We start from the raw sequence: 24,855 nt of genomic DNA on the forward strand, positions 1-24,855 counted from the left end.
TATCCAGCTGTTTATTAAAGCCCTCGAGTGATTTGAAGCAGAGCAAAAAGAAAACTCGAGCTGCCGCCAAATTCTTGAAGTCCTTTTTCTTATTATTTGGCATCCATGCAGCATCAGATTTAGAGGACACTCTGCTCCTGCTTTGTTGCATCTCAAAAAGCACAAGAGGAGACAAACGTTGCCTCTCAGCAAGAACGAGCCAGGCGAGTTGAAGCACTCTCTGCTCAGAGGAGGCGTCATTACATTAACAGTTTATTTTTAGCATCATATCACTGGCACTCTTGGTTATCTGACACAGGAACAACTCATTTCATTGCTTATGTCATTAAGTCTGTAATCCATCCATCCATCCATCCATCCATCCATCCATCCATCCATCCATCCATCCATCCATCCATCCATCCATCCATCCATCCATCCATCCATCCATCCATCCATCCATCCATCCATCCATCCATTCATTCATCCAGCCATCCCCAAGAAAACAGTCATAATTGATGGTTGAGTTGTCTTTATTGAAGATATCAAAGCAAATTCTGACACAGCAAAATGGTGCTGAGGGCAGGCGGTGGCATCCAATTGTACAAATGAGCTCAAGAGGGGAAAATTGGAGATGGAAGACAGATGGGTAGCACAACTTGTTAAATTTGTTTATTTTTTTAAGGTGGCACGGAGCATGTTTTTTTTTTTTGTCCCAAGTTTTCAGACAGTAAAGGACTAAAGCATGAGCAAGGCTCTCTGGACGCGGAACCCGGGACCGCAAGTCGAAGAAGGAGCCTGGAAGATGAGAGCAGGACTATTAGGTGAGCTTTCTTCTAATGTTTCTTCTTGCTGGATTTCTCAATGGTGGTTTCCACCACCATGGAAGTCTCCTCGTAACCTTTCAGCTTGCGGCCGTTGGAGAACTTCTCAACAGACTCCAGCACCACCTTCTCGTAGCTCACAGCTTCTGGAGTGAAGCTACTGGAGCTGGAGCTGGTACTGGTGCTGCTGCTAGAACTGGAACTGGTGCTGGCGGCGCGGGGCATGGATTTGGGAGATTTGGGAGTCGTCCCGCTTGGTCCATCGTCATACTTGTTCTTCTTTGGATGGGCAGGATCCACGACAGGAGTTGGGTCTTTTGGGCCAGAGAAAGGCTGGACTGGGACCGGATCTTTGGGTCGAGGTTCAGGCTCTTCTTTCTTAACCTTGTCTTTACTGCTGTCGTCTTTCCCTTTTCCACCCTTGTCTTCCTTTCCTCCTGTGACATTGGAAGGAGGTGTGGGAATTCCAGGTCTGAAACCAGGTATGGGTTGAGTTGGTTGAGGAGGTGGTCCAAGAGGCTTATCTTTGATCATGACTACAACTTGTCCGGCGGTTGGTGTGGTGGTGTGGAAGCAGGGATCTGGGTAACTTCCTTCGCCAGTGACGAGGACGTAACGCCCTTTCGTATAGAAGTCGGCGATGGGCTCCGGTCTCTTGTACTTCCTCATCCGATCTCGGACAATGTTGCAAAGTGTGTCGAAGGCCTTGCTGATCTGAGCTCCGTCAGGGACATCTTGCGGAGACACTGCGGAGAACACTGGCCTCTCCTCAGTCTTCTTCACATTGTCATCCGGAACTTCTACCGTCACCTCAGCTTCGCCGTCTGGAGCCACTCCTCTGGCAGCGCCTGCGTTACAATCCTCTTGACCATTGTCAAATACATCTTTAGGTGTGAGATCCTTCTTCTTCTGGACTTTCTTGGCCATGATCTTTTGGCGAGGTTTTATGTTGGTGATATCTTGGATGGCAAGAGTGATATCTGCGACACATATTTTTTTGGTTTATCTTTTCTCATTCCGTTGTCTCGGGAGCATAGAGGCTAGGTTACAATTTACTTACCTCTGCCTCGATTTGAGGCAGGTGGAGTGTGGGTGTAGTGGTAACTGGTCGTAAACAGGGTGACCGGTGTGCCGATTATTGCCGAGTTTAACCTGTGATGGTAAGAATTGATGAGTCAGCATTCAGACATCAACCAGACATGTGGATTAAAGCCTTGTTGGACCCCCTAGCTATACCCCCAGTCGTTACTGTAACAGCGCGGGTCTCACCTGTTGTCCTCATTCTCGATGATCCTCTTGTACCTCTCCAGCTCGTTCTCCAGAGAAATTTGGTACATGGCCAGGTGACGACACTCGCCGGTGAGCCTCTCCATGGCCCTTTCGGCTTCCTCGATGTCCTTGCGCAGCGATTCGATTTTCTCGTTGTACAGCTGGATCTCGTCGTCGAAACCCTCCTGGGTGCTCCTGATGGCTTGCTCCAACATTGCCGCCTGTGAGACACAGACGCCTTTTTAATCAAGACGCTCTGATGAAATGATTTTCCACATTTACAAATGCCCTTGAGGAGATTTAACAGTGCTTCATGTATGTCTTTGATATTGTGTTGCTCATGAATGACTATGAGGAATTTGAGCACATAATGAAGTCAAAATATGACCACGGTGGAAGCTGGAAACTAAGTATAGCTACATAATGACAAATTATCAAATATTTGGACATACTTTGTAGCATCTCATTTTTTTTCTGGCTGGCTTCGACAGTAGCATATCCTAACAAATGCTATGTGTGTTATAAAAAAAGGAAGAACACAGCTTAGTCAGTTTGGAGTTGCTTAATATTAGGACTCCACTATTTTGATTTAAAACCCTTGAGGGGTTCATACGCCAATATTTTTATTAAAATGCACTAACGCTGGCATCTAGTGGTGTCTCAGTGTCAATGACAAACTACAGCGCTTGTACTTATTAATTCCGTTATTTTGTCTTACTATTGAATTTTGAATGATGGAATTTAAAAAATAAATTGAAAATCAAACACATTATTTTTTGTCTGTTATCTATAGTGAAATTCATATTTTTTGATCATTCACTTGAATAATGTTATTAATAAAAATTTTAATATATTTTGTTGAGAAAATATTCCAAGTAAACACTTTCCATGAATCATTGAGTCTCTTTTCAGCTGAAATATTTATGGGCTCGTAAACAATAACGCCTCAAATGAAATCTTTGTTTTACAAAATATTTAAAACACCGTTGCCATGGTGACCATGTGACACTCACCTCGGCCTGAAGACGTTGTTTTTGGGCGTGCAGCTGGCAGAGGGCACTCTTGTACTCCTCCAGCTGACTCTGCAGAGCTGGCAACCTGCTCTGCACCAGCATTTTCTCTTGCTCCTTCACCACGACAGAAACAATAACTTTACATGTAAGTTTTGCATTGTTTTTCTTGAGGCATTAACTTTACAAATACTACTGTTGAAGTTATTGTTGAGACTTTTGACTTGTGCTATAAATTGACTTGCAAATGTGAAGGCCCTCAATGTTGTGCAGTTTGAAATTGGAGTCAAAGTGCTAAAAGCAATAGTTTTTAAAAGTTACACAAATTACAACCTAATGTTGAGAGGTAGCTCGGTGTTTATTATATTATTGTATTCATTTTAACTTCTACTTTTAGCTGACTTATCTGGCAGTTTATGGTTATGAGTTGGACAATAGATATGATTTTTAAATATTTTCAGGTCGACAAGAAGTGAATTTTCACATGAACTCTTTGTGCTTTACACCTCCCCTTGCTCACATGTAATATTATGGACACATGGGCAACACAAGGACTGAAAGGCCACTAACCTCATCAGCACTTGGTGTAAAGTCCCCTGCGGGGGCCACACACACGCACGCACACACACATACACGACCTCACCTCGGAGATGCCCACTGACACAGTGGAAGCAAGTGGAAGCGTCTGGTTGATTTGCTGCAAAATGTTTACAAAGGTCTGGATCTCTGCAAGGTTCTGTTAAGAGCAAACCACACAAAGACAAATGGGTTGAACAAAACACGGTGTCATTAGTTTCTACAAATGCCTGCTGCATGACTATTGCCCATTTCTGCTTAGAAGCATACACAAATGCATTCCAAGCCTAAAATAATAAAATAGCAAATATGTTCCAATCATTCAAACCCAAATAGTGATTTAAGATGACTTTCTATGGTTTACGCAACATATAATACGCTGCGCTTCGGAAACGATGATATTTAATCTTACGCCCCCCTCAAACGAATGAAAATAGCCCATTCAAATGTGTCCTGCATAATGATGCACATATATTCTGTTTTTATAACTTTTATCACCACTTCTACCCTTTAAGACTGTATTTTATGTCACAATAACACTGATGTGTTTTGGGTTGTACCATAAAGAAAGGGCTAAACATGCACGCTTTATCAGCCAATTTGGACCCTATTTGAATAACTCTGGGCTTTACTGTATATTTATATTCTCCATGATGTTATTTCCTCATATCACCGACCTTCCTATGTCTCTCTCTGGTAGAGTTGATGTCATCCTGTAGAAACTGCGACTGAATCTGATACTCCAAATTTTTCAGCAGAGCACTGTCGGCCTCCTGCAGGGGAGTTAACGGGCGAGCACAGTTGAGATAAAAACTCATGGGTAAGTAGCATCATTCGAACAGTAAGTTCTTTTAAAAGGGAAATTGACACACACCAAAAAATGTTTTCACAATAATATGCTCCATCTAAGCCAAGCTTGTCTGAAAGTGGTATTCTGATTGTGAGTTTGGGCAAAATGTGCCTGTGTATAAAAATATTATTATAGACAACAATATATTTAAATAATTCTAAATTGTGCATATACTCTACAGGCTGTTTGTCACGTGTATATCAGTATTTGTACATTTGTTGACAATTAGCACAATACCTTGTTTAGCTGTTCCAGTGTGCACCGTAGTTGCTCTTGATAATCACATTCATTTCTGTATCTGAGAAAAAAAGAAAAGGGAAATATAACTAAGTACATTGAGTGATGATTCAACAGCTTTTATTTTTTTTGGGTAGCTGATTTTTTTTTTTTCTGGACGCAAGGGTTGCTATATTATTCCCATGCTTGCATTTTGTTGTTTGACATGCCAAGTTAGCTGACAAGCCTCCCAATCGAATTTTCAGACAAAACAGCTGCATTAGTGTGCAGCAAATCGCCTTGTGTTATATGTTTTGCAGTCAAATTACAAAATTAATTCCTGGTGAAGGAAAAGAATCCCAAAGTGTCAATTTGGGATTCCTTCATGAATACTTGACCCATCAAATGACTTGTGGCTTGAAGCAAAAAGGAATACTCCTTTACAAATGTGTGTTAAGAACAACATTGATGAGGAGGTGTGCATGCAATGAAATGTGTCTTTACCAGCGTATTCTTCTCAACTCATCTATAATGTTCTGTGGAACCGAGTGGAACGTTGCATTGTTGCTCAATGAATTGACCCCAACACCGCAAATGTCACTGTTGTCTAAATTCCTGCAAGTTCGTCGTTGTTGTTTTTTTCTCATCACGTGACATGTTTGCTGTTTTTACTTCCACAAAAGAAACTGACTTACTTATTTTATTAGTTTTACGAAAGAGGCCTCTGATACTATATGGCAAATTTTGAAAATGACCTTTTTTTTATTTTTTATTTTGTCATTGTGTCTTTATACGACAGCCCATTTTATTTCTCATGGACTCTTTTTGCACTGCCAGTTATTTTTACGCTACACATAAAAAGATAATTTGTCAGTCAATAATGCTGATGCCAATGATGATCATAGCGTCATGATGATGACCATTCAAGGATATGCTGGAGTCAGGTGGCTGTTTATGACAGTGCAGGGCACAATTTCGTGCTGATCCAAATGTGGATTGTATGGCCCAGGGAAAATTCTGTGTTCTTTCAATTTACCTGATATCACTCGTGGAAATAGAAATTCAATTGGCTGCTGTTAGATTATTGGATACAAGCACCATTCCCTTGAGGCTTAGCATTTTTTATCACTTCCTTTCAATTCTAAGCACATTTCAGTCGACTTTATCTGTAAAGGGGATATTAACAGAGACCCCAGCCGGGGGCCGTTCTCTTACTTGCTTGTGAACTCATCCAACATGCGGCAGGCATCCCTCAGCTCTCTCTCCAGCTTGCCGCGGTCAGAAGTGAGCTCTCTTATTCGCTGTTCGTTGATTTGGATCTGCTCCTTGAACGTCTCCTCCAGGCCGGTGGCCTCCTCCATGCGCTGAAGAGTCTCAAGCTGCTTGCGGAACACGGCGTTGCGCTGCTCCAGGACCCGAGCTCGGTTGATGTAGCGGGCAAAGCGGCTGTTGAGCTCCTGGAGGTTCTCCCAGCCCTGGATGGCCGAGATGCCCGCCGAGTCATCGAGTTCTTCATGGGAGACATCCGATTGCTCGTACTTTTCCTTGCGCACCTCCTTGCGCAGGTAGCTGGTTTTAAACATGCTGGAAACTTTCTCTCACTTGCTCAGGTGGGATCCCTCAGAGTACTTGTGCTCTTCAGCTCTTTATTGTGTGAAAACTAGGGTGCTCACTCTTGGCTGTCTCATGCTAGACTAAAAACCGTGCATCACCGGTTGGAGACGAAATAGCTCCGGGCACCTCCCCTTTGATGGTGACCACAACTTGTTGTGAGCCTAGGGCCTTCCAGAGTTGATTGTTGTCTTTGTTGAGGGGATTCAAAAAGCCACGCTGGTGATGACAAAGCAGAACCAAAAAAATAACACACAATTAGCCGCCGTGCGAAAGCACTGGGTTGTTGCACACAATTATTGTGCTTCTTAGTCAGCTGCTTTGTAGATCTATAGATGATGCAGGAGTTTGGATTTCAGCCCAAATGCAGGACAGAAGGGAAGTTTCGTGCATCACAGCTTGTTTGGATGCTATTTTGTGCTCCACTATCACATTTGCAGTCAATGCTATGACACTAACTTTTTATGATTGAATGTTTCTTTTCATAATGTTTCTATCATGAGTGGAATAAATGACCTTGAATTCCTTCAAAGGTTTAGTTACCAGCATAGTATGGTGTTTGCAATTCAACTCAAGCAAACACCTCGAACATTGGCCATCATGTTCCATGCAGTCAGTGAACAATTTCTCAGAAAATCTTTACGTCAATCCACTGTGAAATTACATTGGCACAACAGTAGTGTGCAGTGACATTATAGGCTAATGCCAATATCCATTCAAAGGTCAAAGACTTTATCCTGGAATTGAGTATGACAGGATGATCCAGACAATCTGACTCAGTTTTCTACCAATCAAATCAGTAGCCCATTATTTTTTTGTCAAGAGAGTGAACATTACAAAAAAAAAACCTTTAGAGGCTCATAACGATCAATCAAATTGTAATGAATGATACAAGAAATCTTGCAACTTCCAGTCTGTTTTGTTTATTACTTTTTATATATTACTTTTCACTTGTCCTTAACCCCGCACTCAAAAAATAAAAACAAAAACGGAAATTCTCCGTGTGGGACAAATAAAAGAGTATCTTATCTCTTGATATCAAACAACTTGGTAACTAGATATATATTTCACTCATCCCCTTTTGATGCTGTTTATTTCACTAATCCCCTTTTGATGCGGTTTCCTAGCCTCTAATGCTACTTCCACCCTTCCATTCAATATTCGCCCAGTGCATATTTTCCATAAGATCCGACTGCGCCTTTGAGTCGATGTATATTTTTCATTTACGAGGCGCTGTATATCTCGAGTAAAAGTTGGATTAGTGAAGTGATCCTGTGGAGGAAAATGAAAGCCTGTTGTTTAAGTCGTTGCTCAGGCCCTCCGGGCGGTCATGGCAGAGGCTAGAGAGCGAGACTGAGCAAGTAGCCCCTGATGTTTAGCGGCTAATAAAATCTAATTGCAACATGTGGAGGCTGTTGTCGCATCTCTGTTGTTTTGATAGTTGAATGTGTTGTACTCTTTGTCTTCTAGTTCCATACTTATTTTTTAGGTACTTTCACACTATTTTGCCTTCAGAACAACTTATTAGTTTGACTTTTTTGTTCAAAATTTACAATGTTTATTTGTCATGACAATGCAACTGTAGCCCTTCCCAATTGAATTTTCAGCAATAGTAAAAAAGATAAAAAAAAAGAGCAATTTTAAGATGAAAGATAAATATTGAAGAAAAAAATTATGTGATAGCAATGTACATTAGTACAATTAGTTTTTTAGTGTTGTTGTCCCCCTCCACTCTTGAAGTATCTGGTAGAAGTTTGAAAAGTGAGCTGCATACTTGTGTAATTTACATTCATTGTCTCGAAGGCTTAGCGCCTTCATATCTCGTCGACTTAGTTTTTCCTTATGTTCCGTCTTGTAACCTTCGTTCGCAAAACTCTTTGCATCCATTGCAGCCTGGTGATCCTGAAAGGGGGATCCTTCCATCTGTGGTCCCTTCTCAAGGTTTCTCATTTTTCCCCTGGTAGGGGTTTTTGAGTTTTTCCTTGCCCTTTTGGGAGCCCAAGATCAGGGGATGCTTTGAGAATAATGGTCAATTGATTGTCTATGTGAAGCCCTTTGAGACTGCTTGTGATTTAGGGCTATACAAATAAACTTGACTTGACTTGACTTGATAATATCTACCACAGCCTGACAGGTGCTGTAAACAGGAATCTCAAGGCAATTGAGACAAAATTGTCAAACGGCTAAAAAGACTGGTTCTGGCTTTCCATCAAAAAATAAGAATTGATCGGGAGAAGTCATCAGAGCTGCTGTCTGTCCCTGTTTATCTGCTGTTCGAGATGGATGACCACAAAGATCTCTGCTGTCCAATCTTAACACTCCCCCGCTCCCTTTCACAGTCAGCTCGATGAGACTTTTTGAGTTCTGAACAAAACAGCTACTCTCACAGGAGTGACACGTAATTTAATGCTGATTAAGTGTAAATAGCTGGATACTCCAGAATCTAATTATGTCGCCAGCGCTAGCGGTGTCGGCCCATGCCAATATGTATAGGTAATGCCGTTTGAGAGATTACTCGCTGTGTGGAGAACTCTTAAAATGCATCTCGAGAGACACCAATTGGCTGTTGACATGGGCCTCGCACATAATCATGCATTTTTGAATATTTGAATACGATTCAACTGCAAAAAACAAAGAAATGAACTCCCTCACCCATAGAGGGCTGAAATGGAAAAAATAAATACATCTAAAAAATAGGTATAACAATTATGTCAGAATAATATGATTGGAAATTGTGTCGTGTTCAGCGAGTTTTGTTTTTATCACAGGATTTCTTCGAGTTGCAGATGCTCGAATGTGAGAACAGTTAGCAGGCAAAACCATCTTAGCAACGATAGCTGCGAAAAAATGTGGAATATTTTGCTACCGTAAATAATCCTTCATGGATCAGTGGAGTGGAAAACGCAATATGTGGAGTGACTTTTTATGATTCACTCGCAGAGATCAGAGTCCAAATGTATGTCGAGTCTCTCCGGAATATTTTGCTAATTTTCTATTCATTTTTAATTTTCTAATCCGCACAAAGAATTGATATTGCTTTGTTAGAATTTCTTGAGAATGTCCATCTTACACGCACGAAGCCTATACACTAATTGCTATACTAAAAACACCCTTAATTTATATTTTATAAAATGCATCTCTCAGTCTTTCACTTTTTTAATATATAATTCACATGCCTTTGGAATAATGGAAACAGCATTAGGGACATAAGCACTAATGAGATACAATACAAGAGCTATATCAAAGAATTCAGTTTTGCTCCAAATAATGACAAAGAGGAGTCTAGAATTACAATAATTGCAATAATGAACATTATTTTGAAAATGAGCATTTAATATCATAAAAAAAAATCTGACATAACTTCTTGTACTAAATCTTATCTCATAATCATTCAGCATACACATCCCTCTATTTTGTAATTTAATGACAAAACCATAACAAAAATGCTGTCCGGAGCAGATTATGCAGAACTCAGTGCTAAAACAACTACACCACAAATCTTGGAAGACAGCTGGAACTTTTTTTTTATAGGTTTGTAATTATTCACAAAGAGGCTTGTAAAGTAATCATGAAGCACCCCTGGCGTTTGCACTGTTGTACAATAATAACGACAAGTAAATTAAAACAACTGATGCATATTGATTAAATGTACTGTCCGGTGAAGGTGATTTGAAGACGTTGGTAGCTTTTAATGTGCATACATCACCACCCTGACTGACACTGAAGGCTTTGCTGCTCCAACCTTTTGGCACACTCACACCCACGCAGCCTCCCATACCCCCCCCCCCTCCCCTCCCCTCCCTCCATCCGCCACCCACCCCTCCCACCTACTTCTCCACACAGCGTCATCATCGATGTGCTCATTTAAGGCGGCGGAGGAACAACTTTTTGTTGTCTCCTACAAGGAGGCGAATGAGGAGGAGCGTAACGTGATGATGGATGCTCGCGGACATTTCTTCAGTGCTGGCCAATCACAGAGGGCGCTTTAATTGCTTTATGAATTAAATTGAACATTTACTTGAACTTCTACATCATTTTTAGGTAAGATGTTTTACATTTCTAAATAATACAGTGTTATTAGTATTGTTGTTATATTTTTTTTCCTGATTTGTGCTGCTGTCAGGAATAATTCTGAGCTGTTCAGCAGGTCGCGTCATAATTGGCTATTGTTTAGTTTAGTTTTCTGTCTCAATCAAGGCTCGACCTTGGTGTTAATCACACATAAAGATTTGGCACTATAAATATTTAAATGGTTTACATGCCCTCTCATTAATCCAAGTCATTTCCATAAAGGGCATTGAATTGATTGCAACTGGACAGTTCTGGTTCTCGACAACAAAAGTCATTGCATCATAATGATGACTCCAAAACGATTACCACCCTGACAGGAAAAAAAGAAAATCAAATGCTTAAATTCTGACTAATTGTGTACCCCTCAAGTGAACTTAACCAAACTGTATCAGTGAGGTCCCAAATTTTATGAGCTTTATTTTTCCCTCCCTCGTTCAGACATTGTTCTCGCATTTAGATTCCATGGTTCCTCGTGTTCTCTCTTGCTGTGATGTAGCATCAATTAAAATGCCTCGTGAGCACGCTACGCTTAGTTTAGTGACACCGCCTTGCAATAAAGTCGACAAGGTTACAATAAATTCCACAAAGGCCATTTCTCGCTGGAGTGGCCTCAGCTAAAGATTCCAGATATATTCAAAGGGACGGCCTAACCTGCCATCCTTGATAACCTGCTGAAGGACTCTGGCAGTGTAATTTGTTTTTCCGATGATATGAATCGTGACCGGCTGATGAATTATGCATCGACTTTCTCTTTCAGGTCAAGGGTGTTCTTCAAAGATGATTCACCCTCTTCAAAATAGTGTCTTCATTCAAAAAGTGTTCGTTAAAGTGAGGCCTTTCTGAGAATTGGCTGCTATGCTTCAACCCTAATTCATCAGTTCTAGTTGGTCCCAAACAAAATGGCAGCGTTAAACATCAGCCACCTGTTGACGGCTGGCAATTTGGATCACTACGTGGACAACTACGAGGTGGACTACGGCATTCCGCCGGACGAAATCCCGGACACCACACAGAGTATGGCCTTTTACGTAGCCACCATCATCATCGGCGTGGTCCTGGCCTGCATCATGCTAGTATGCGGCTTGGGGAACTTCATTTTCATCGCTTCGTTGACACGTTACAAGAAGTTACGCAACCTCACCAACTTGCTCATTGCCAATTTGGCCATTTCTGACTTTTTGGTGGCGGTGGTGTGTTGTCCCTTTTTGGTCGACTACTATGTGGTCAAACAACTGTCGTGGGATCACGGCTTGGTGTTGTGCGCTTCAGTCAATTATCTGCGCACCGTCTCGCTCTACGTCTCCACTAACGCCTTGCTTGCCATTGCGGTGGACAGGTAAGGATATTGGCTCGTTATCTATTTTTTTGCATACAAAACACATTATAAAAGTGTAACTTTTATTGCATTTGTCCCTAATCTCACATTTCTAGCTGCGTTGTATCAGTATTTTCGTGTCCCCTTCCCGCATGATAATTCTGCAACAGTTCAAGGATTTATGTCTTGAAAAGTAGTTAAAAGGCTGTATTGCCATTAGGCACACAGGCACAATTGTCTTTTAATGACAGACACACTACGTTGTTTCGACATTAAAACATAAATGGGACATACAGTAATCACTCTAGGCGCTTTGTAAGGGAAGCTGATGGATGACTTGTTTTAAAGTCATTTACACTTGACATGTGAATTAGTGGTTTCAGTAAAGGTAATGCTGCTGCGGATTAATCAATAATGTTGTGTTTTCCTGCACTGTAACTTTTATTTATTCACTTATAAGGCTCTTTGGAACTCTTTAGTCAAGAAGAGTGTTTTTCTTTCCAACCGAGGCAATAATGATAATATAGGATTTGGGGCTACCGATTTATCTCGAATGAGCAGTGCAAGAACAGAGCCACATTCTCTGTGCTCCGTCGCACAGAAGATTATGTTGATGTCATTTTTGAACAGACGCTCGTAAATTATACATACTTTGAGGATGAAGCTGTGTTGATTCAATAGCCCGTGCTCGCTCGCTGCGGAGAGCAAGACTGTTAAGCAAATGTTTGTGCCATTTTGAATGTATCCATTATGTGAATTGTCATTTTAGTTACAGTCATCTTCTTCAAATGAAATGCAAAAATAGAGCCTGACTGATTTATGTCTATCCTCTGCTGTCTTATCAATTTGATATTGTCTCTGTTCTCAGGTACATGGCCATTGTTCATCCTCTGAAGCCTCGAATGAAGTACGAAACCGCCTACTGCTTGATAACCGGAGTCTGGATTATTCCAATTCTCATCTCATTCCCGTCAGCTTACTTTGCTTCCGCTACTAAGTACCCTCAGGGCGGTGCCGCGTTGACCGGTCCCAAAGTCTTCTGCGCTCAGATCTGGCCCGTGGACCAACAGGCCTACTACCGCTCCTACTTTTTGTTGGTATTCGCCGTGGAGTTTGTCGGACCCGTGATAATCATGGCTATGTGTTATACCCAAATTTCCCGCGAGCTCTGGTTCAAGAATGTGCCCGGTTTCCAGACGGAGCAGATACGAAAGCGACTCCGCTGCCGCCGCAAAACCGTGATGGTCCTCATCGGTATCTTGATGGCCTACATCCTGTGCTGGGCTCCGTACTACGGCTTCGCCATTCTGCGGGATTTCCACCCGACGCTAATCTCCCGCCAGAAGAATTCACTGGTGGTCTTCTACATCATCGAATGTCTCGCAATGAGCAACAGCATGATCAATACTTTGTGCTTTGTCAGTGTCAAAAACAACACGGTCACCTATCTGAAGAAGATTGTGCTGGTGAGATGGAGGTCAACGTATGCCCCCGCTAGGACTGTGGATGAACTGGATTTAAGGACCTCCTCCTTGCCTGTCACAGAAGAAATTGAATGCATTCATCTGAGGTAAAGATTAACATTTGCACTGCCAATGTGAAGAATGAACTACGTTTCACAGATTTGACTGTAAACCAAAAGCACAAGAGAGGAAATCATTTGGTCAGGTAAAAAATAAACAAGTCGCATGTTTCAGTGGTTTGATTTCTCAAGTAATCCTTTTGAAGGCTGAAAATATAGTCGTGATGTCATTGTGTCATCTGCAGTCTTAAGTGTACACCGCATTGTGAAATGAAACTGTATTACATGGATGACTCGGATGTAACAGTTGATCAGTCCTGTATTGCTTTATGGTCGAGCCATGGTATGCGATGTTGTTCTCTGAATTGCCATTTTGCAAAGTGCCACTCTTACTGTATGATTATTTTGTGGTGCCATTTAGTAGAGTGTTTGCTGTTAAATTGCTTTTCCATAAATTGTGAGCCAATAAAGACATTCTGTCTTTTTCTTATTGCATACCCTTTAGTTGACATTAAACGCAACATTTCACTGTGTTCGAATGACTCAAACAAACAAAAGGAAAGAGCAGCGTGTCCCTACTTGGACTATAATTCTATTTTGATTCTAAACGTACTGATGTTCCCTGCTTGGATCCGGAACAGAGATGTGTCTGCCTCTCTACTCTGGCAAACACATGACACCCAGTAAGCCATTTTAATTGCAGTGAAAAAAAGAAGTACACTGTCACTGACTATTGTTAATTTAGCTTTACAGATGCCCCACATTTTCAATGGGGTCAATTTAAGCAAAACAAAGTACAATGTATGTATGCATTGCTGTCAAGATGACAACAGCTCTTAGTAGCAATGTGACTTTAGAATTTTTACACCTTATAACACAGCGGAAATGCATGCATACAGTACATGACTGAGTGCATTTAATGAACATGCCAGCATGTTAAACACATCCTCTACGGAGAGTTGCGAAACCAGATCCTATTAAATGTGGAAAAAGCATACATGATACATTATTGTATCTTGCCTAGAGGACAACAATAATTAATGTAAGAATTGAAATAATACAGTTATTTCATTAAATATGATGCTTATAATCACTAATACAAAAATATAATAAAAATTGTAAGACAAAAATAGGGTTAGGGCAACATTTCAATAACTTGCCTAAAAAGGGTGAAAATAAAATATATCCTGATTAAATTTATTGCCTATGTGGATCTAAATAACAATAAGTAGCTCATTTATAGTAACCAAAGTAACAACAAGCATTGTGTCATTTTTCAACTTTCTTGGATAGGGGAGTGGCCGATGGCATAGGGGTGCACTTGCTTGTCCTGTGTGCCGAAACACCGTGATATGATGGTGTGAATGTGTGTGAGTGACGGTGTGAATGTGTGTGTGAGTGACAAAAAAACTAAAAACCTTTTTGGGATAGATACACCCACTCTGATCTCCTCAACCAACCAGGACCTACCGATTGTCCAACAATCATATGGCAGCAATGTGACTTGCTCCGCACCAGTTGCCAATCACCTCAAGTCTCTAAACCAAATTTGGTTTAGAGACTTTCTCTAACCTAATGTTCCAAGTTTGCGTGTTTTTTATTTTTGTGATTGTATTTATGAACGATTTCAAACTCCGCCACTTTCCTTCTTCAATTGGATGTAAAGCTACTATTATGAGTGACAACTCTCCAAAATGGTAAGTTCAATGTCACAACTTTGGTGCAGATATTTTTGTATACTTCACTGCACTTGATTTGTTAACTTATTTCACACAGAGTACAAACAGAATCCCAGAACTCACTAGACTGTGAAATTGCCCACTTGTTTGCTCCTTTCTTCCTCAAATCCAAATTATTGCATCAAATCATATTTGTGTTTCTTTGTCGACAAATGACAAAAGCTGCAATACTTTGTGGCATCTTTAATCAGCATATTAATGAATTTCAAAGTACCCCTACAAAATGTTGTGTTTTGATTACTACTCGAAAGGCACCAGATAAAACTTTAAATTGTGCAAATGAATATATCAGTGAAGGCTGTGTGTGTTGTCAAAGCTAAAAAATGATCCCATTTAAAGCAAAGCTCTTGACTCCAAATTGTTTCAACTTTGCGTTTATTCATTCCACTTGTAGACTTTATGTGCATAAACCGCAGAGTGATTTTACCCAGGGAAAGTGCTTTTGACATTAACAAGGAATCATGTTCATTCCTTTCCTCCTGTTAGTATTTCCCGTCTTATCATTCTTTTCCCTAAAATGGTGCAAACATTTGTCAGCAAAAGCTTGAAATGATAAAAATGCCAAAGTTGCATTCTCATTCCCCTTTACATTTATTCCAAGTGCTTCTGTTGCTCACATAATCAGATGCGGTCTTGTAAAGTCCAACCAACAAGTGATTAGATGATTCGAGGGTTGCCCTCTTCTTGAATGAGTGTTTGTATCCTCACTCTCGCATTGCCCATCGCCTGCTTGACAGTAAATCATTGGGCGCTCATGAATAATGATGCCCATTGCAGTCTGGCCTTGTGCTCATTTTAGACTAAATTAATCAATGTGCCTTTTAACAGGTTGAATGAGCAACTGAGCATTTGTCAACTGTCCCTGTGTGCATTAACTCATGTATGAGGGTGATTATTTTTTTCTCCATTTTTAGACTATATGAATCAATGTGCCTTTTAACAGGTTGGATGAGCAACTGAGCATTTGTAAACTGTCCCTGTGTGCATTAACTCATGTATGAGGGTGATTATTTTTTGTCCAATGAGACATTTTTACTTTGTGGATACACCATGTATATTTAAGTGCACATAACCAACCTCTTAAATGAAATTGAAGCAGTTTTTCTTTATTTTATCTGATGAACAAATGAAACCTAATGGAAACAGGCATGTAAAAAAAATTCCAGTATATTTTGATTTTGTGCAACCTCAAAATGTATATTTGTTTTACTTTTGCACCTGAAAATATAAAAGAAAGAAAAGTTAATAGTAGAAAAATTAACTTTTTTAAATTCACAAAACCCTGACATTTAAATAGGGGTGTGTACACTTTTTATATCTACTGTAGATTTTAAATCCTACTATTTTGCTGTTGCTTGCGCCTGTTTTTCCATTCATATCCTGTCACACCACTCAATAAGAAACCTTTTGAAGCTTATCTGTTCCAAGATGATTGAAGTTGCCATTTGTAAGGTTCTATCCTAATGTAATTCAAGATGGCACTGCATTGTGGATAATGCACTCCTTTTGCCGGTGACTTGCCAGTTTATTTGATTAGTTAAGACAATGTGGGTAGGAAAAGGAACATTTTACAAAAATTTATGATAGGAGTTAGGATGGGACTGAGGTAAGATGAAGTTCATTTCTTCTAAATCTCATATTAGAGGTTCTTGCTTGTTTTTTTTTCCCCTCTGGGAAAATGTTAGTCTTCATTCATCTTTCCTTCTGTTTGCATTGACCGGCTTCTCGTGGAGGACAATCCGTAGAGTTAAATCAATTTTCATCCTGTGGCAAGCCGCAGGCCGACTTTTGTATGAATACATCCAGACGAGCTTCCCTATAGCTCCCAGTGTGCCCTTTTTTCAAATGACAGTAGGGAAATTATTTTAACATGTCTCGAAATTGAAAGACTTGAATGGATTAATTTAGTTTTCTTTGATACCCAACAACCTTCCAGACTCCCGAACAATGAAGGTCACTGAAGTTTAATTTTCTAAGAGCATGAGTCCATGAATTTTCCTACTTGGTTGTTCTTATTTTCAAGGAGCATAATGGGAGATTGAATGCATATTTCTCATGTTAATCTCCAAAGATAATAGAGCTCGTTTATATCCTTCTCTATTAAATGATACATTTGACCCTTTATTGCCTGACATTTTGTATTACCAACCTACCTTTCATTCAATCCAATACTCAGGGCTGGATCGATACAAAGGTTCCCCTCAATGGCCTTTGGCAATGACTGGATGAAAAATGACCCTCACTAAAAGCAACACGTATGTATTTTTGTGTCTGTCCCTAGACTCCGCTCCTCAATTATTCACCAGCATGTCGTCCGCAAGACAAACACCCCTTTTAATTGACCCAGATTGTAAATGTATGCATTTTGAGCTGTCAACATCAAATAATATTTCAGTCTATTTGGACGCCATGCTGGGTGAAGAAAAATATTGTTCTCATCGCCATGGCAACCCCTGGATCGCCTGCTTTTGTGGTGTGTTTTATTGATGGCGCCTGACAGCTTTGTGTTGTACTTGGGGATCTAATGGGGATTTGCAAGGCTTGTACAGTAGACTTGAAGAACTACGGAACTGAGGAAGGAATCAATACTCATGGTGCCATTTGTGAGCTATTATGTTGTGCAGTACTTTGTAAGTCTTTGTACGACACGGGCCCAGATTTATCTTAGGTGCATTTTTTTATTTATTTTTTAAAATATATACGTATTTGTTAATTAGTACGTGTTGTGACTTGTTTGTTTTAAATAAGTTCCGTGGCTCAATACAGTTTGGGAGCACATAACATAATTTCAATATGGAATAGTATAATTCCACTACCAGCTTTGACAATATTATTGGGTGGATCAGTGACGCCTACCTGTGTTGAAAAGAGGAAACGCACAAGGCTTTAAGGGCAAAAATAAGTGCATTATCTTTTTGCACATTTCTAAAAGCCAGCACGGTTGTCCCTTGTCTGCATAATTCTCAATTGTGGAGAAAAAAAGATATTTGTGCTTTTAATTCAACACAAAGTGAACATGAGTTGACCACACTAAATTATGTAATGTTGAAAAAAAACATTATTTTCTGCTGGAAATATGAGTTATTTTTAATACAGAGCAACCCGAGCATTGTCTTTTTCTTAATCGCTAAAATAAAATGTTAACACACTCCCACTTCCCAAGCAGGAACTGCAAACACCCATGTGGAGATACGATAAGATTATTTTTAACTTCATGAGGCAAAAATGAGAGGCTCAACAAAAGGCACAAGGCTCCTATGACTACAATTTTCAAATGACTAGAATACAACCATTAAGTAAGCTACGTTATTGTGAAAAAATGTGAAAACGCACGCTTTTCCATCATTTACAAAGAGCCTGCAGATCAATACTACTTTCCACTTTTAGCCACTTCTTGCACTGCTTCGATCCACTCCTTTCGCTCTTCAGCAGTGGCCGCCTGCAGGAAGTAGTGCGTTTCATCAGAGGTGATGATTTCAAACAAGTTGCCGTCAATGTCGTATCTTTTGGCTGTAATGGCGAGAAGCAAACGGTTAAGAGATGAAATAGGACTGAAGGGGAAGAAAAGGGAGACTATGCGCTTCTCACCCACCATCAGGGACAAAATCCACAGCCGTGACCACGGACCCCCGCAGATAGATGGACCCCAATGGGTCACCACCCTAAATTGGAAGATTTTGTTTTTGTCACAATACTTTGCCTATTTGAGTTACAAGCGTAATCAGGGAACAATTGAAATTTGTATCTCAAGGCATGCACCTTCGCTCCAATTTAGGTATACCCTCAACAGCTATAAGAGGAGGGCCATTATTTGAGGTGAAATGTATTATTTACCTTGGTGGGGTCGTAATAATGCATGTAGGCAGGGTCATTCCTCAAAATGAATTTCCGGACTTTCCAGTTTTTTCTCTTGTGGCCCTGTGAACAATGGAGCAATTCGAATCAGAATTTTCAGCATCGGAATTGGACTGGAATGCTTTGTACACTAGTTTGCCTTGAGTTAGTACCTGTTTTAGCAAACAGCCTTGTTTGACGATATTCCCTCTGAATTCCTCCTTGACCAGAGTGTCTTCGTCACTGGAGTAGCCTTCGCAGAAAAAGCCGCTGTCTGCCTGTCACAATGCAGTACATGCTCCAAAATCTCTTAAAATCTTCAATGACACGTTACACGATGTCACTTTCCAAATCAACCTATTTGATTCGCTTGTCTAAATCAGGGATTGTCAACCGGTGGTCCATGGCAGTATTGGAGGTGGTCTGCGGAAATAGAAAATAACTGTAATATTTTTAAACATAAAATTGATTTCTTATTTAGACTTGATTTATTTTCCAGCTAATTTATATTGCAGGTGGTCCGCAAAATTGGAAATAGAAGATAATTGTAGCATTTTTAAAAATAAAATTGATTTATTGTTTAGACTTTATTTATTATATAATTTTAATTTTGTGAATCATGTACTCATCCAAATTATGTCAAATGTAACTGAGATTCCCAAAATAGACAAACAGATGCAAATAAATAGCTTATATAGGACTATCCTCCTTCAGTGCAAAGTAAAATATAATCTGCCTGCGCAGTGGTCACCGAGTTGCTTCTTGGTTATAATGATGGTCCCTTGGACAAACCAGTTGAAAACCCCTGGTCTATATGAATGACCTTTCTGAGCATATTAGTATGAATGGCATCAACTTACAAAGTAGTAAAAAGCCTCGATCTCATCCAAGAAGACGGACTTCTCACTGCTCACCACTCCCTCCTTTGAAAGATCGCCGGCGGGCTGCAGGTAGCCCTCGTTCAGGAGTCCTGTAGCTAACATAAGCGCCTCGGGCCTGTTCCTGGCTTTCTGCTTGGATATGAGCCACTCTAACACCGTGGAACCTTTTCATGAAAGTATCAAAGTGAAACTTGATCTAATAAAAAAAAAAAAAAAAAAAAGGAACCGTGACAAAAAGTAACCCTACCAGTGAAGCAGTGGTTGAAGATTCTATTCTCTCGCTCCAGTTTCAACTCCTTCACCCCTTCATCCTGGTCCCTCAGCTGATTGTACAGCTCACTAGCACAACACAATGGCATTTTCTTTCTCAAGATTGTCACATTAGTAACTTTATGGTTGGACTTTCGTGAGCCTACTTCAGGTTGACTGTGTCGGGCAGGCGAATGGAGCGCCTGGTGGACTTCCTGGCGAACTTCTTGCCCCCTTGGAGGCACTGAAGCGCCCTCTTGATGTCCTTCACCCACAATTCCCTCTCCTCTGTGTGTGACGCTTGGAAGAAATGCTCCTGTTTCTTGTGCGTGGTGATCTTGAACACCAGCTAAAGAATGAAATGAACTTGCTGAGGTGCACTTCTGCTCCAAGTTGTGTGTATGTGAGTGTAAATGACACGATATGGACTTACCATTCGGTTGCCACAGTCCTGATAAGGACTGATAATGGTGGCTCCCTTCAGTGGGATCATCCCTTTGGGAGACTGATCTGTTTTCTTCTTGTAGAAATCCAGCCCGTCTTCAGACAGCACCGCCCACACAGCGGTCCAGTAATTTAACAGTGAGCTCTTTGAGTCAGGAAAGACGTGACATTCAATGAAGATTTGTACTTGCTGTGATCTTTCGTACGTAAATGTCTATATGATGATGTAAATAGATGTGTCACTTCCCCCTCAGATGACCTTTCACAATGTAACTCATCTTTTTGTCTTTTACGTGCCGCATTGGTGCTTTCTTGTTTAATGACGACTTTCCCATTTTTCAAAATGTCATCTGTCTGTCTTTGTCAAATCACGAATCATTTGTGTTGATCAATTATTGCATAGCAAGGGGTCAAACCTTAGAGGAATTATGTAGCAGATTTTCCATTGGACATGCTTTAAATTTCCTTTAGTAATAGCTGGTTGGAAACTGTTATCAAAAATAAATGTGTGGTTAACTTGTACTTAAGTTAAATATAACTAGACTACTAATATGCGGGAAGAACCCGCATACCATTAGAAGCACCAAAGTTAAATTCTTTGCTCAACTTTCTGTCCCTTATTTGAACTTGTCACGGTAATGCAAGCTGCCTTTATGTTGTTTTATCCCTGCCGTGAGAAGACATTGTACAGCACAAACACTCGAATGTAGTAGGTTATAAAAGGTCTTTTAACTAAATGCCACGACACTTAAAACAAAACACAAGCTGTCTCATGATCATGCTTGCAGAATTGCGTTGCTCGGAGAGTACATAAATAACCTTGGGGACTGAAGCACCTTCTTCGAGAAGAATGATCACATGACAGCCCCTCTGGTGTAATTTAAAATACACTTGCCTTCAGTTTAGCACGACGAATGAAATGGACAATTTTTCTGTCTGAACCAGACTGGAGAGGTCAAAAGAGGAAGTGAGTGTTCTTACCTTTTTGACCAAGTAACCCTCTCTTATTTGTTGAGGCTCCATCACTGTTACTTCGCTCAGTGCTTCTTTGCCGAGCCGGTTCACCAACTTTTCCTTTTCGCCCCCTGCCCCTCTTTTTTTGTTTTTAATTATTTTTTTTTTTTTTAAATATTCTTCTGTGTGCTTGTCACCAAAACCACAGACAAGTGAGCAGGAAATGGCTTCCTCGGTGGGGGTTTGTGTGTGGCAGATGACACGAGCATCTCCTTCCTTTTTTTTTTGTCAGTTGTTTCAGCTGACGTTTGTATGAATCGCTCAGCTTTTGACACTTTTAGGAGCATGACTCATTTAACAAATGCTGTTTATGTTGCATGGTTTTTAATTCATTGCACATTTTTGCTCTACTCCTGCATAGCAAACGTTTGAACTCTTTTGACGCATTGATGTCAACAGCCAACCCTTTTGGTTATTTGATAAAATACCTTTTCACTTGCTTTTAATTTAATTTTTGAACTTTTTGTGGTGATCACTAATGCGGTGACAAAATACAATACAATACAATACACAATTCCTTCATGACTGACATGAACCCAAATTTTAGGACACAAATAGATCCTACTTAATAATTTTCAAATCTTTCTTTTCTAGTGTGGAAAAATAATCATAATAGAGGGGAAGAGAAAATGCCAGTTGAAATTGAGTTGCAAAGTGTCATATATCATCAATAATCAATCATGCTAAAAATGTTTGATTCCTTTTGGATGGACGGATAAAATGTTGGGTGGCTTTGGTAGTTGTTAAATGATGATGAATGCAAGTAATGAATTGTGCAGATCCCCAAATCCAATGATTTTGTTGTAACGCTGTTGGTGCTCCACTAGAGGTTGCCATTTAAACACTGTTGAAATGTATATTCAAACGAGGAGCAATTCTAAAACTTTAAAAACGTGTTGTGGGAGATGAAAACAAACTTTCACAACAAAAACGCGGGCATGGTGACGTGATCAATTTCGTATTCATGACGCCATACAGGGAAACCAATTAACGCCTCTCCTAGTCTTGCAAAATGACAAGATAACAAATAGTTCCTCAGTACACTGACATAGTTTAAAACGTCAGTGCATGCGCGCAGGATGCTCGTCTCGTGCACAATAAATGGACCACTCGTGCCATTGACGTCAATGGACGAGACTGACGTAATTACAGAGGCGGTGCCATTTTTTAATGTCCCGTCTTTACAACCTCATGATTGGCCAGTTTTGACATTTACCCCGCCTACTATGGTAGAGTCTCTTCTCTCATTGGCTTTTGGTGTGCCAGCGATTGAACCGGCTCAAGGGCACAAATGGATTAACAAAGAACCAACAAAAATGCTGCACGTAACGTCACCCATGGTGGCATCTTTCATCGGGACAAAAACAACTTGGAACAAAGCTGCTGCATCGATGGAAATGCAATTCAAGTGACTGCAATTGAGTCATTACGTTTATTCCGGTAAGTACATACAATTTTCGTTGTGTCATTCTGTAAACTCCTATCTGTATATGCAGAATCAGCTAATTATAGAGTGAATGCGTCTGTTTGCGAATCAAAATGTCATGAAAAGAAGCAACCGTTTTTAGAATCATAGTAGTATTTGCTAGTTTCAGGCTCAGCTATGTTTTGCATCGCAGTTTAGCAAGAGTAAACAAAAGACAGACATAAAAAAGCACGTGAGAGAATAATTTTGATCATAATGCATGCACACAAGACACCCCGTAACAAAATAGTTATTTATCATGCATAATTGTCAAATGTCAAACTAACCAGTAACTTGCTGTCAATACACGACCTAACATTTATTGACCTGATCTTAGGTGACCCATATTGAGTCCAGTCTTTTGTCACTGCTTGTGGCCCACTTATAAGCTGCATTGGAATTTGGAACATGCTTTTTAAAAGTGGAGCAACTAAGTAAGGCTTAAGAAACACAGCAGCAGACCAAAAGAGCAGTGGTCTAGCTGATTCTAGTAAACTCGCCATTAGACTAGTATTTGTACCAATAAGTAACGTGGATAGTGAGACCTCCAAAGTAAACAGCGATTTCTCCGACTGTTTCCCTAATCATTGGTGCATTCAGATTGTTGCCCCAAAAAAACAAGGGCCGAAGTTCAGTGTATCAGGAAGTACTGCTGGAAACAGTTCATTACTTTGTGACATAGTCTGAGGCTACTCTACAATATGTTCTGAGTCTATGTTTATCATCACATATCTTTGATCTTTATGTCGTGGAAACCAAAAATGGAAAATGTTGATTGTAGAGATCCTTTAATAAGCCTTTGATGTGTCAATGGTCTATATTGACTTTAAACTTTTCTTTTTTTGCATCCTCTCAAAGCAAGACATCCTATATGCAACCTAGCCCTGAATTTCTCCTCTGATGGATAGCGGGGCTGCATCCCCGCCCTCATCTGTGGTGGCCGGCCCTTCCACCTTGTGGCGCCTAGCCGAGAGGAGAGCACGCAAGGCTGGCTCTGGGAACATCTTCAGCAATGTGAACCTGTGGCAACTGCAGAGACTTTTCAGGGCGGCCGGCGATCAGGATGCCGAGCAGAGGGCTCAGTTGGTTTGGGCCCACAGGGATGAGACTGAGCTTGCCCAAGCCTTGGTGGGACTCAGGACCCGGAGTCACCGCAGAGGGCTGAGGACTACCGGGAGGGATGTACTGGGCACACACTGGATGCGGGCCTTCAATCATCTCAGGTACAATCAGCCCAATACAATCGGATAGTAAATCCATGCAATTTGTGTGGGACAGAGACTAAGCCAATAATAAAAAAATTAAAATGTTTTGTGGCTTATATTGATGATTTGGCATTAAAAAAAATACAGTTTTCCTTTTATTTAGTATTGCCGAAGGCTTCCCAAGCAGCCAGGAAAAGGACTCTGGTGATGATACAGATGCTGCGGCTCATGGCAGCGAAGGTCCACATCAGCACACTACAAGTGAGCTCACTACAGGGGCGTCAGCGGTTCTAAACGAGAGCCGAGGCTTCAGGTCACCCGAGAGATCTCCACGAGCCGGTTCGAGGAGAGGTGGAGAGACTGACCCTGACAGATACCTTCACAGAATACAACACTAATGACGTGAAGAAGTCAAAGGAGAGATTCCGCCGCGGAATATAACCGTAGACGTGTGAGTTTTACAGCAAGTTTGATTAACTTACGACGTTAGAATACATAATGCTGCATTTGCTGTTTTTCATGTTTTATATTCATGGCTTACAACTGATATTAATACAAATTGTAATCATGACTTTACTATTTTAGTGATTGTGGCGTTTCTACTTTTGGATCTCCATCCTTGTACCAGCATAGAATACATGAATTCTAGAATGTATTGTTGGGCTTGAAATAAAAAACACTACCAACCTTATCAAATACCACTTTGTGCCTTTTGTGTATTGATTATACTGTTCTGACTGGTGGTTTTTTTTCCCATTTATTGTGTTCAACAGGAAAAGTG

At 40.5% G+C, this 24,855-nt stretch overlaps 5 protein-coding genes across 6 annotated transcripts in view; 3 read left to right on the top strand and 2 right to left on the bottom strand.

Annotated features, from left to right (window-relative positions):
* Positions 1 to 505: 505 nt before the first annotated feature.
* On the bottom strand, positions 506 to 6,307 carry bfsp1 (beaded filament structural protein 1). The gene is made up of 8 exons (XM_085922584.1): positions 5,940 to 6,307; positions 4,746 to 4,806; positions 4,336 to 4,431; positions 3,726 to 3,818; positions 3,086 to 3,199; positions 2,073 to 2,293; positions 1,864 to 1,955; positions 506 to 1,783 (listed from the first exon to the last, which is right to left on the bottom strand). Exons 1-8 carry the CDS (start codon positions 6,305 to 6,307, stop codon positions 816 to 818), a joined length of 2,013 nt encoding a protein of 670 aa, XP_085778710.1. The 3' UTR covers positions 506 to 815.
* A 4,998-nt stretch (positions 6,308 to 11,305) lies between these two features.
* On the top strand, positions 11,306 to 13,699 carry prokr1b (prokineticin receptor 1b). The gene is made up of 2 exons (XM_085922540.1): positions 11,306 to 11,742; positions 12,590 to 13,699. Exons 1-2 carry the CDS (start codon positions 11,306 to 11,308, stop codon positions 13,293 to 13,295), a joined length of 1,143 nt encoding a protein of 380 aa, XP_085778666.1. The 3' UTR covers positions 13,296 to 13,699.
* Positions 13,700 to 14,808: 1,109 nt separating this feature from the next.
* LOC147050114 (golgin subfamily A member 7B-like) overlaps positions 14,809 to 24,855 on the top strand; it is a 127,350-nt gene continuing 117,303 nt past the window's right edge. Inside the window, exon 1 of the mRNA XM_085921965.1 lies at positions 14,809 to 14,940. Coding sequence (XP_085778091.1) covers positions 14,819 to 14,940 — 122 coding nt within the window. The 5' untranslated portion in view covers positions 14,809 to 14,818. The remainder of the gene's footprint in view (positions 14,941 to 24,855) is intronic.
* avpi1 (arginine vasopressin induced 1) lies at positions 14,815 to 24,772 on the top strand. Of its 2 annotated transcripts, none has more exons than XM_085921967.1 (3): positions 14,815 to 14,940; positions 23,728 to 24,092; positions 24,238 to 24,772. In XM_085921967.1, exons 2-3 carry the CDS (start codon positions 23,770 to 23,772, stop codon positions 24,470 to 24,472), a joined length of 558 nt encoding a protein of 185 aa, XP_085778093.1. In that variant the 5' UTR covers positions 14,815 to 14,940; positions 23,728 to 23,769; the 3' UTR covers positions 24,473 to 24,772. The 2 variants fall into 2 exon arrangements, with proteins under 2 accessions (XP_085778093.1, XP_085778092.1); XM_085921966.1 differs by lacking the exon at positions 14,815 to 14,940 and adding an exon at positions 22,686 to 22,844.
* Positions 17,969 to 21,619, bottom strand: plek (pleckstrin). The gene is made up of 9 exons (XM_085921963.1): positions 21,372 to 21,619; positions 20,380 to 20,535; positions 20,114 to 20,295; positions 19,945 to 20,036; positions 19,677 to 19,861; positions 18,990 to 19,094; positions 18,817 to 18,900; positions 18,575 to 18,644; positions 17,969 to 18,492 (listed from the first exon to the last, which is right to left on the bottom strand). Exons 1-9 carry the CDS (start codon positions 21,411 to 21,413, stop codon positions 18,353 to 18,355), a joined length of 1,056 nt encoding a protein of 351 aa, XP_085778089.1. The 5' UTR covers positions 21,414 to 21,619; the 3' UTR covers positions 17,969 to 18,352.

This window comes from Syngnathus leptorhynchus, chromosome 10 (assembly GCF_054491065.1).
Source record: "Syngnathus leptorhynchus isolate UIUO chromosome 10, UIUO_Slep, whole genome shotgun sequence".
NCBI classification, from domain to species: domain Eukaryota; kingdom Metazoa; phylum Chordata; class Actinopteri; order Syngnathiformes; family Syngnathidae; genus Syngnathus; species Syngnathus leptorhynchus.

Coding starts and splice junctions, on each gene's coding strand:
- avpi1 (XM_085921967.1), top strand. CDS start 23,770: ATGGATAGCGGGGCTGCATCCCCGCCCTCATCTGTGGTGGCCGGCCCT. Junction 24,093..24,237: donor CGGGCCTTCAATCATCTCAG/GTACAATCAGCC, acceptor CCTTTTATTTAG/TATTGCCGAAGGCTTCCCAA.
- prokr1b (XM_085922540.1), top strand. CDS start 11,306: ATGGCAGCGTTAAACATCAGCCACCTGTTGACGGCTGGCAATTTGGAT. Junction 11,743..12,589: donor CTTGCCATTGCGGTGGACAG/GTAAGGATATTG, acceptor CTCTGTTCTCAG/GTACATGGCCATTGTTCATC.
- bfsp1 (XM_085922584.1), bottom strand. CDS start 6,307: ATGTTTAAAACCAGCTACCTGCGCAAGGAGGTGCGCAAGGAAAAGTAC. Junction 3,819..4,335: donor CCAGAGAGAGACATAGGAAG/GTCGGTGATATG, acceptor TGCTCTTAACAG/AACCTTGCAGAGATCCAGAC. Junction 2,294..3,085: donor AACAACGTCTTCAGGCCGAG/GTGAGTGTCACA, acceptor TGTGTCTCACAG/GCGGCAATGTTGGAGCAAGC.
- plek (XM_085921963.1), bottom strand. CDS start 21,413: ATGGAGCCTCAACAAATAAGAGAGGGTTACTTGGTCAAAAAG. Junction 20,037..20,113: donor CCCGACACAGTCAACCTGAA/GTAGGCTCACGA, acceptor GTGTTGTGCTAG/TGAGCTGTACAATCAGCTGA. Junction 19,862..19,944: donor CTTCAACCACTGCTTCACTG/GTAGGGTTACTT, acceptor TTTCATGAAAAG/GTTCCACGGTGTTAGAGTGG.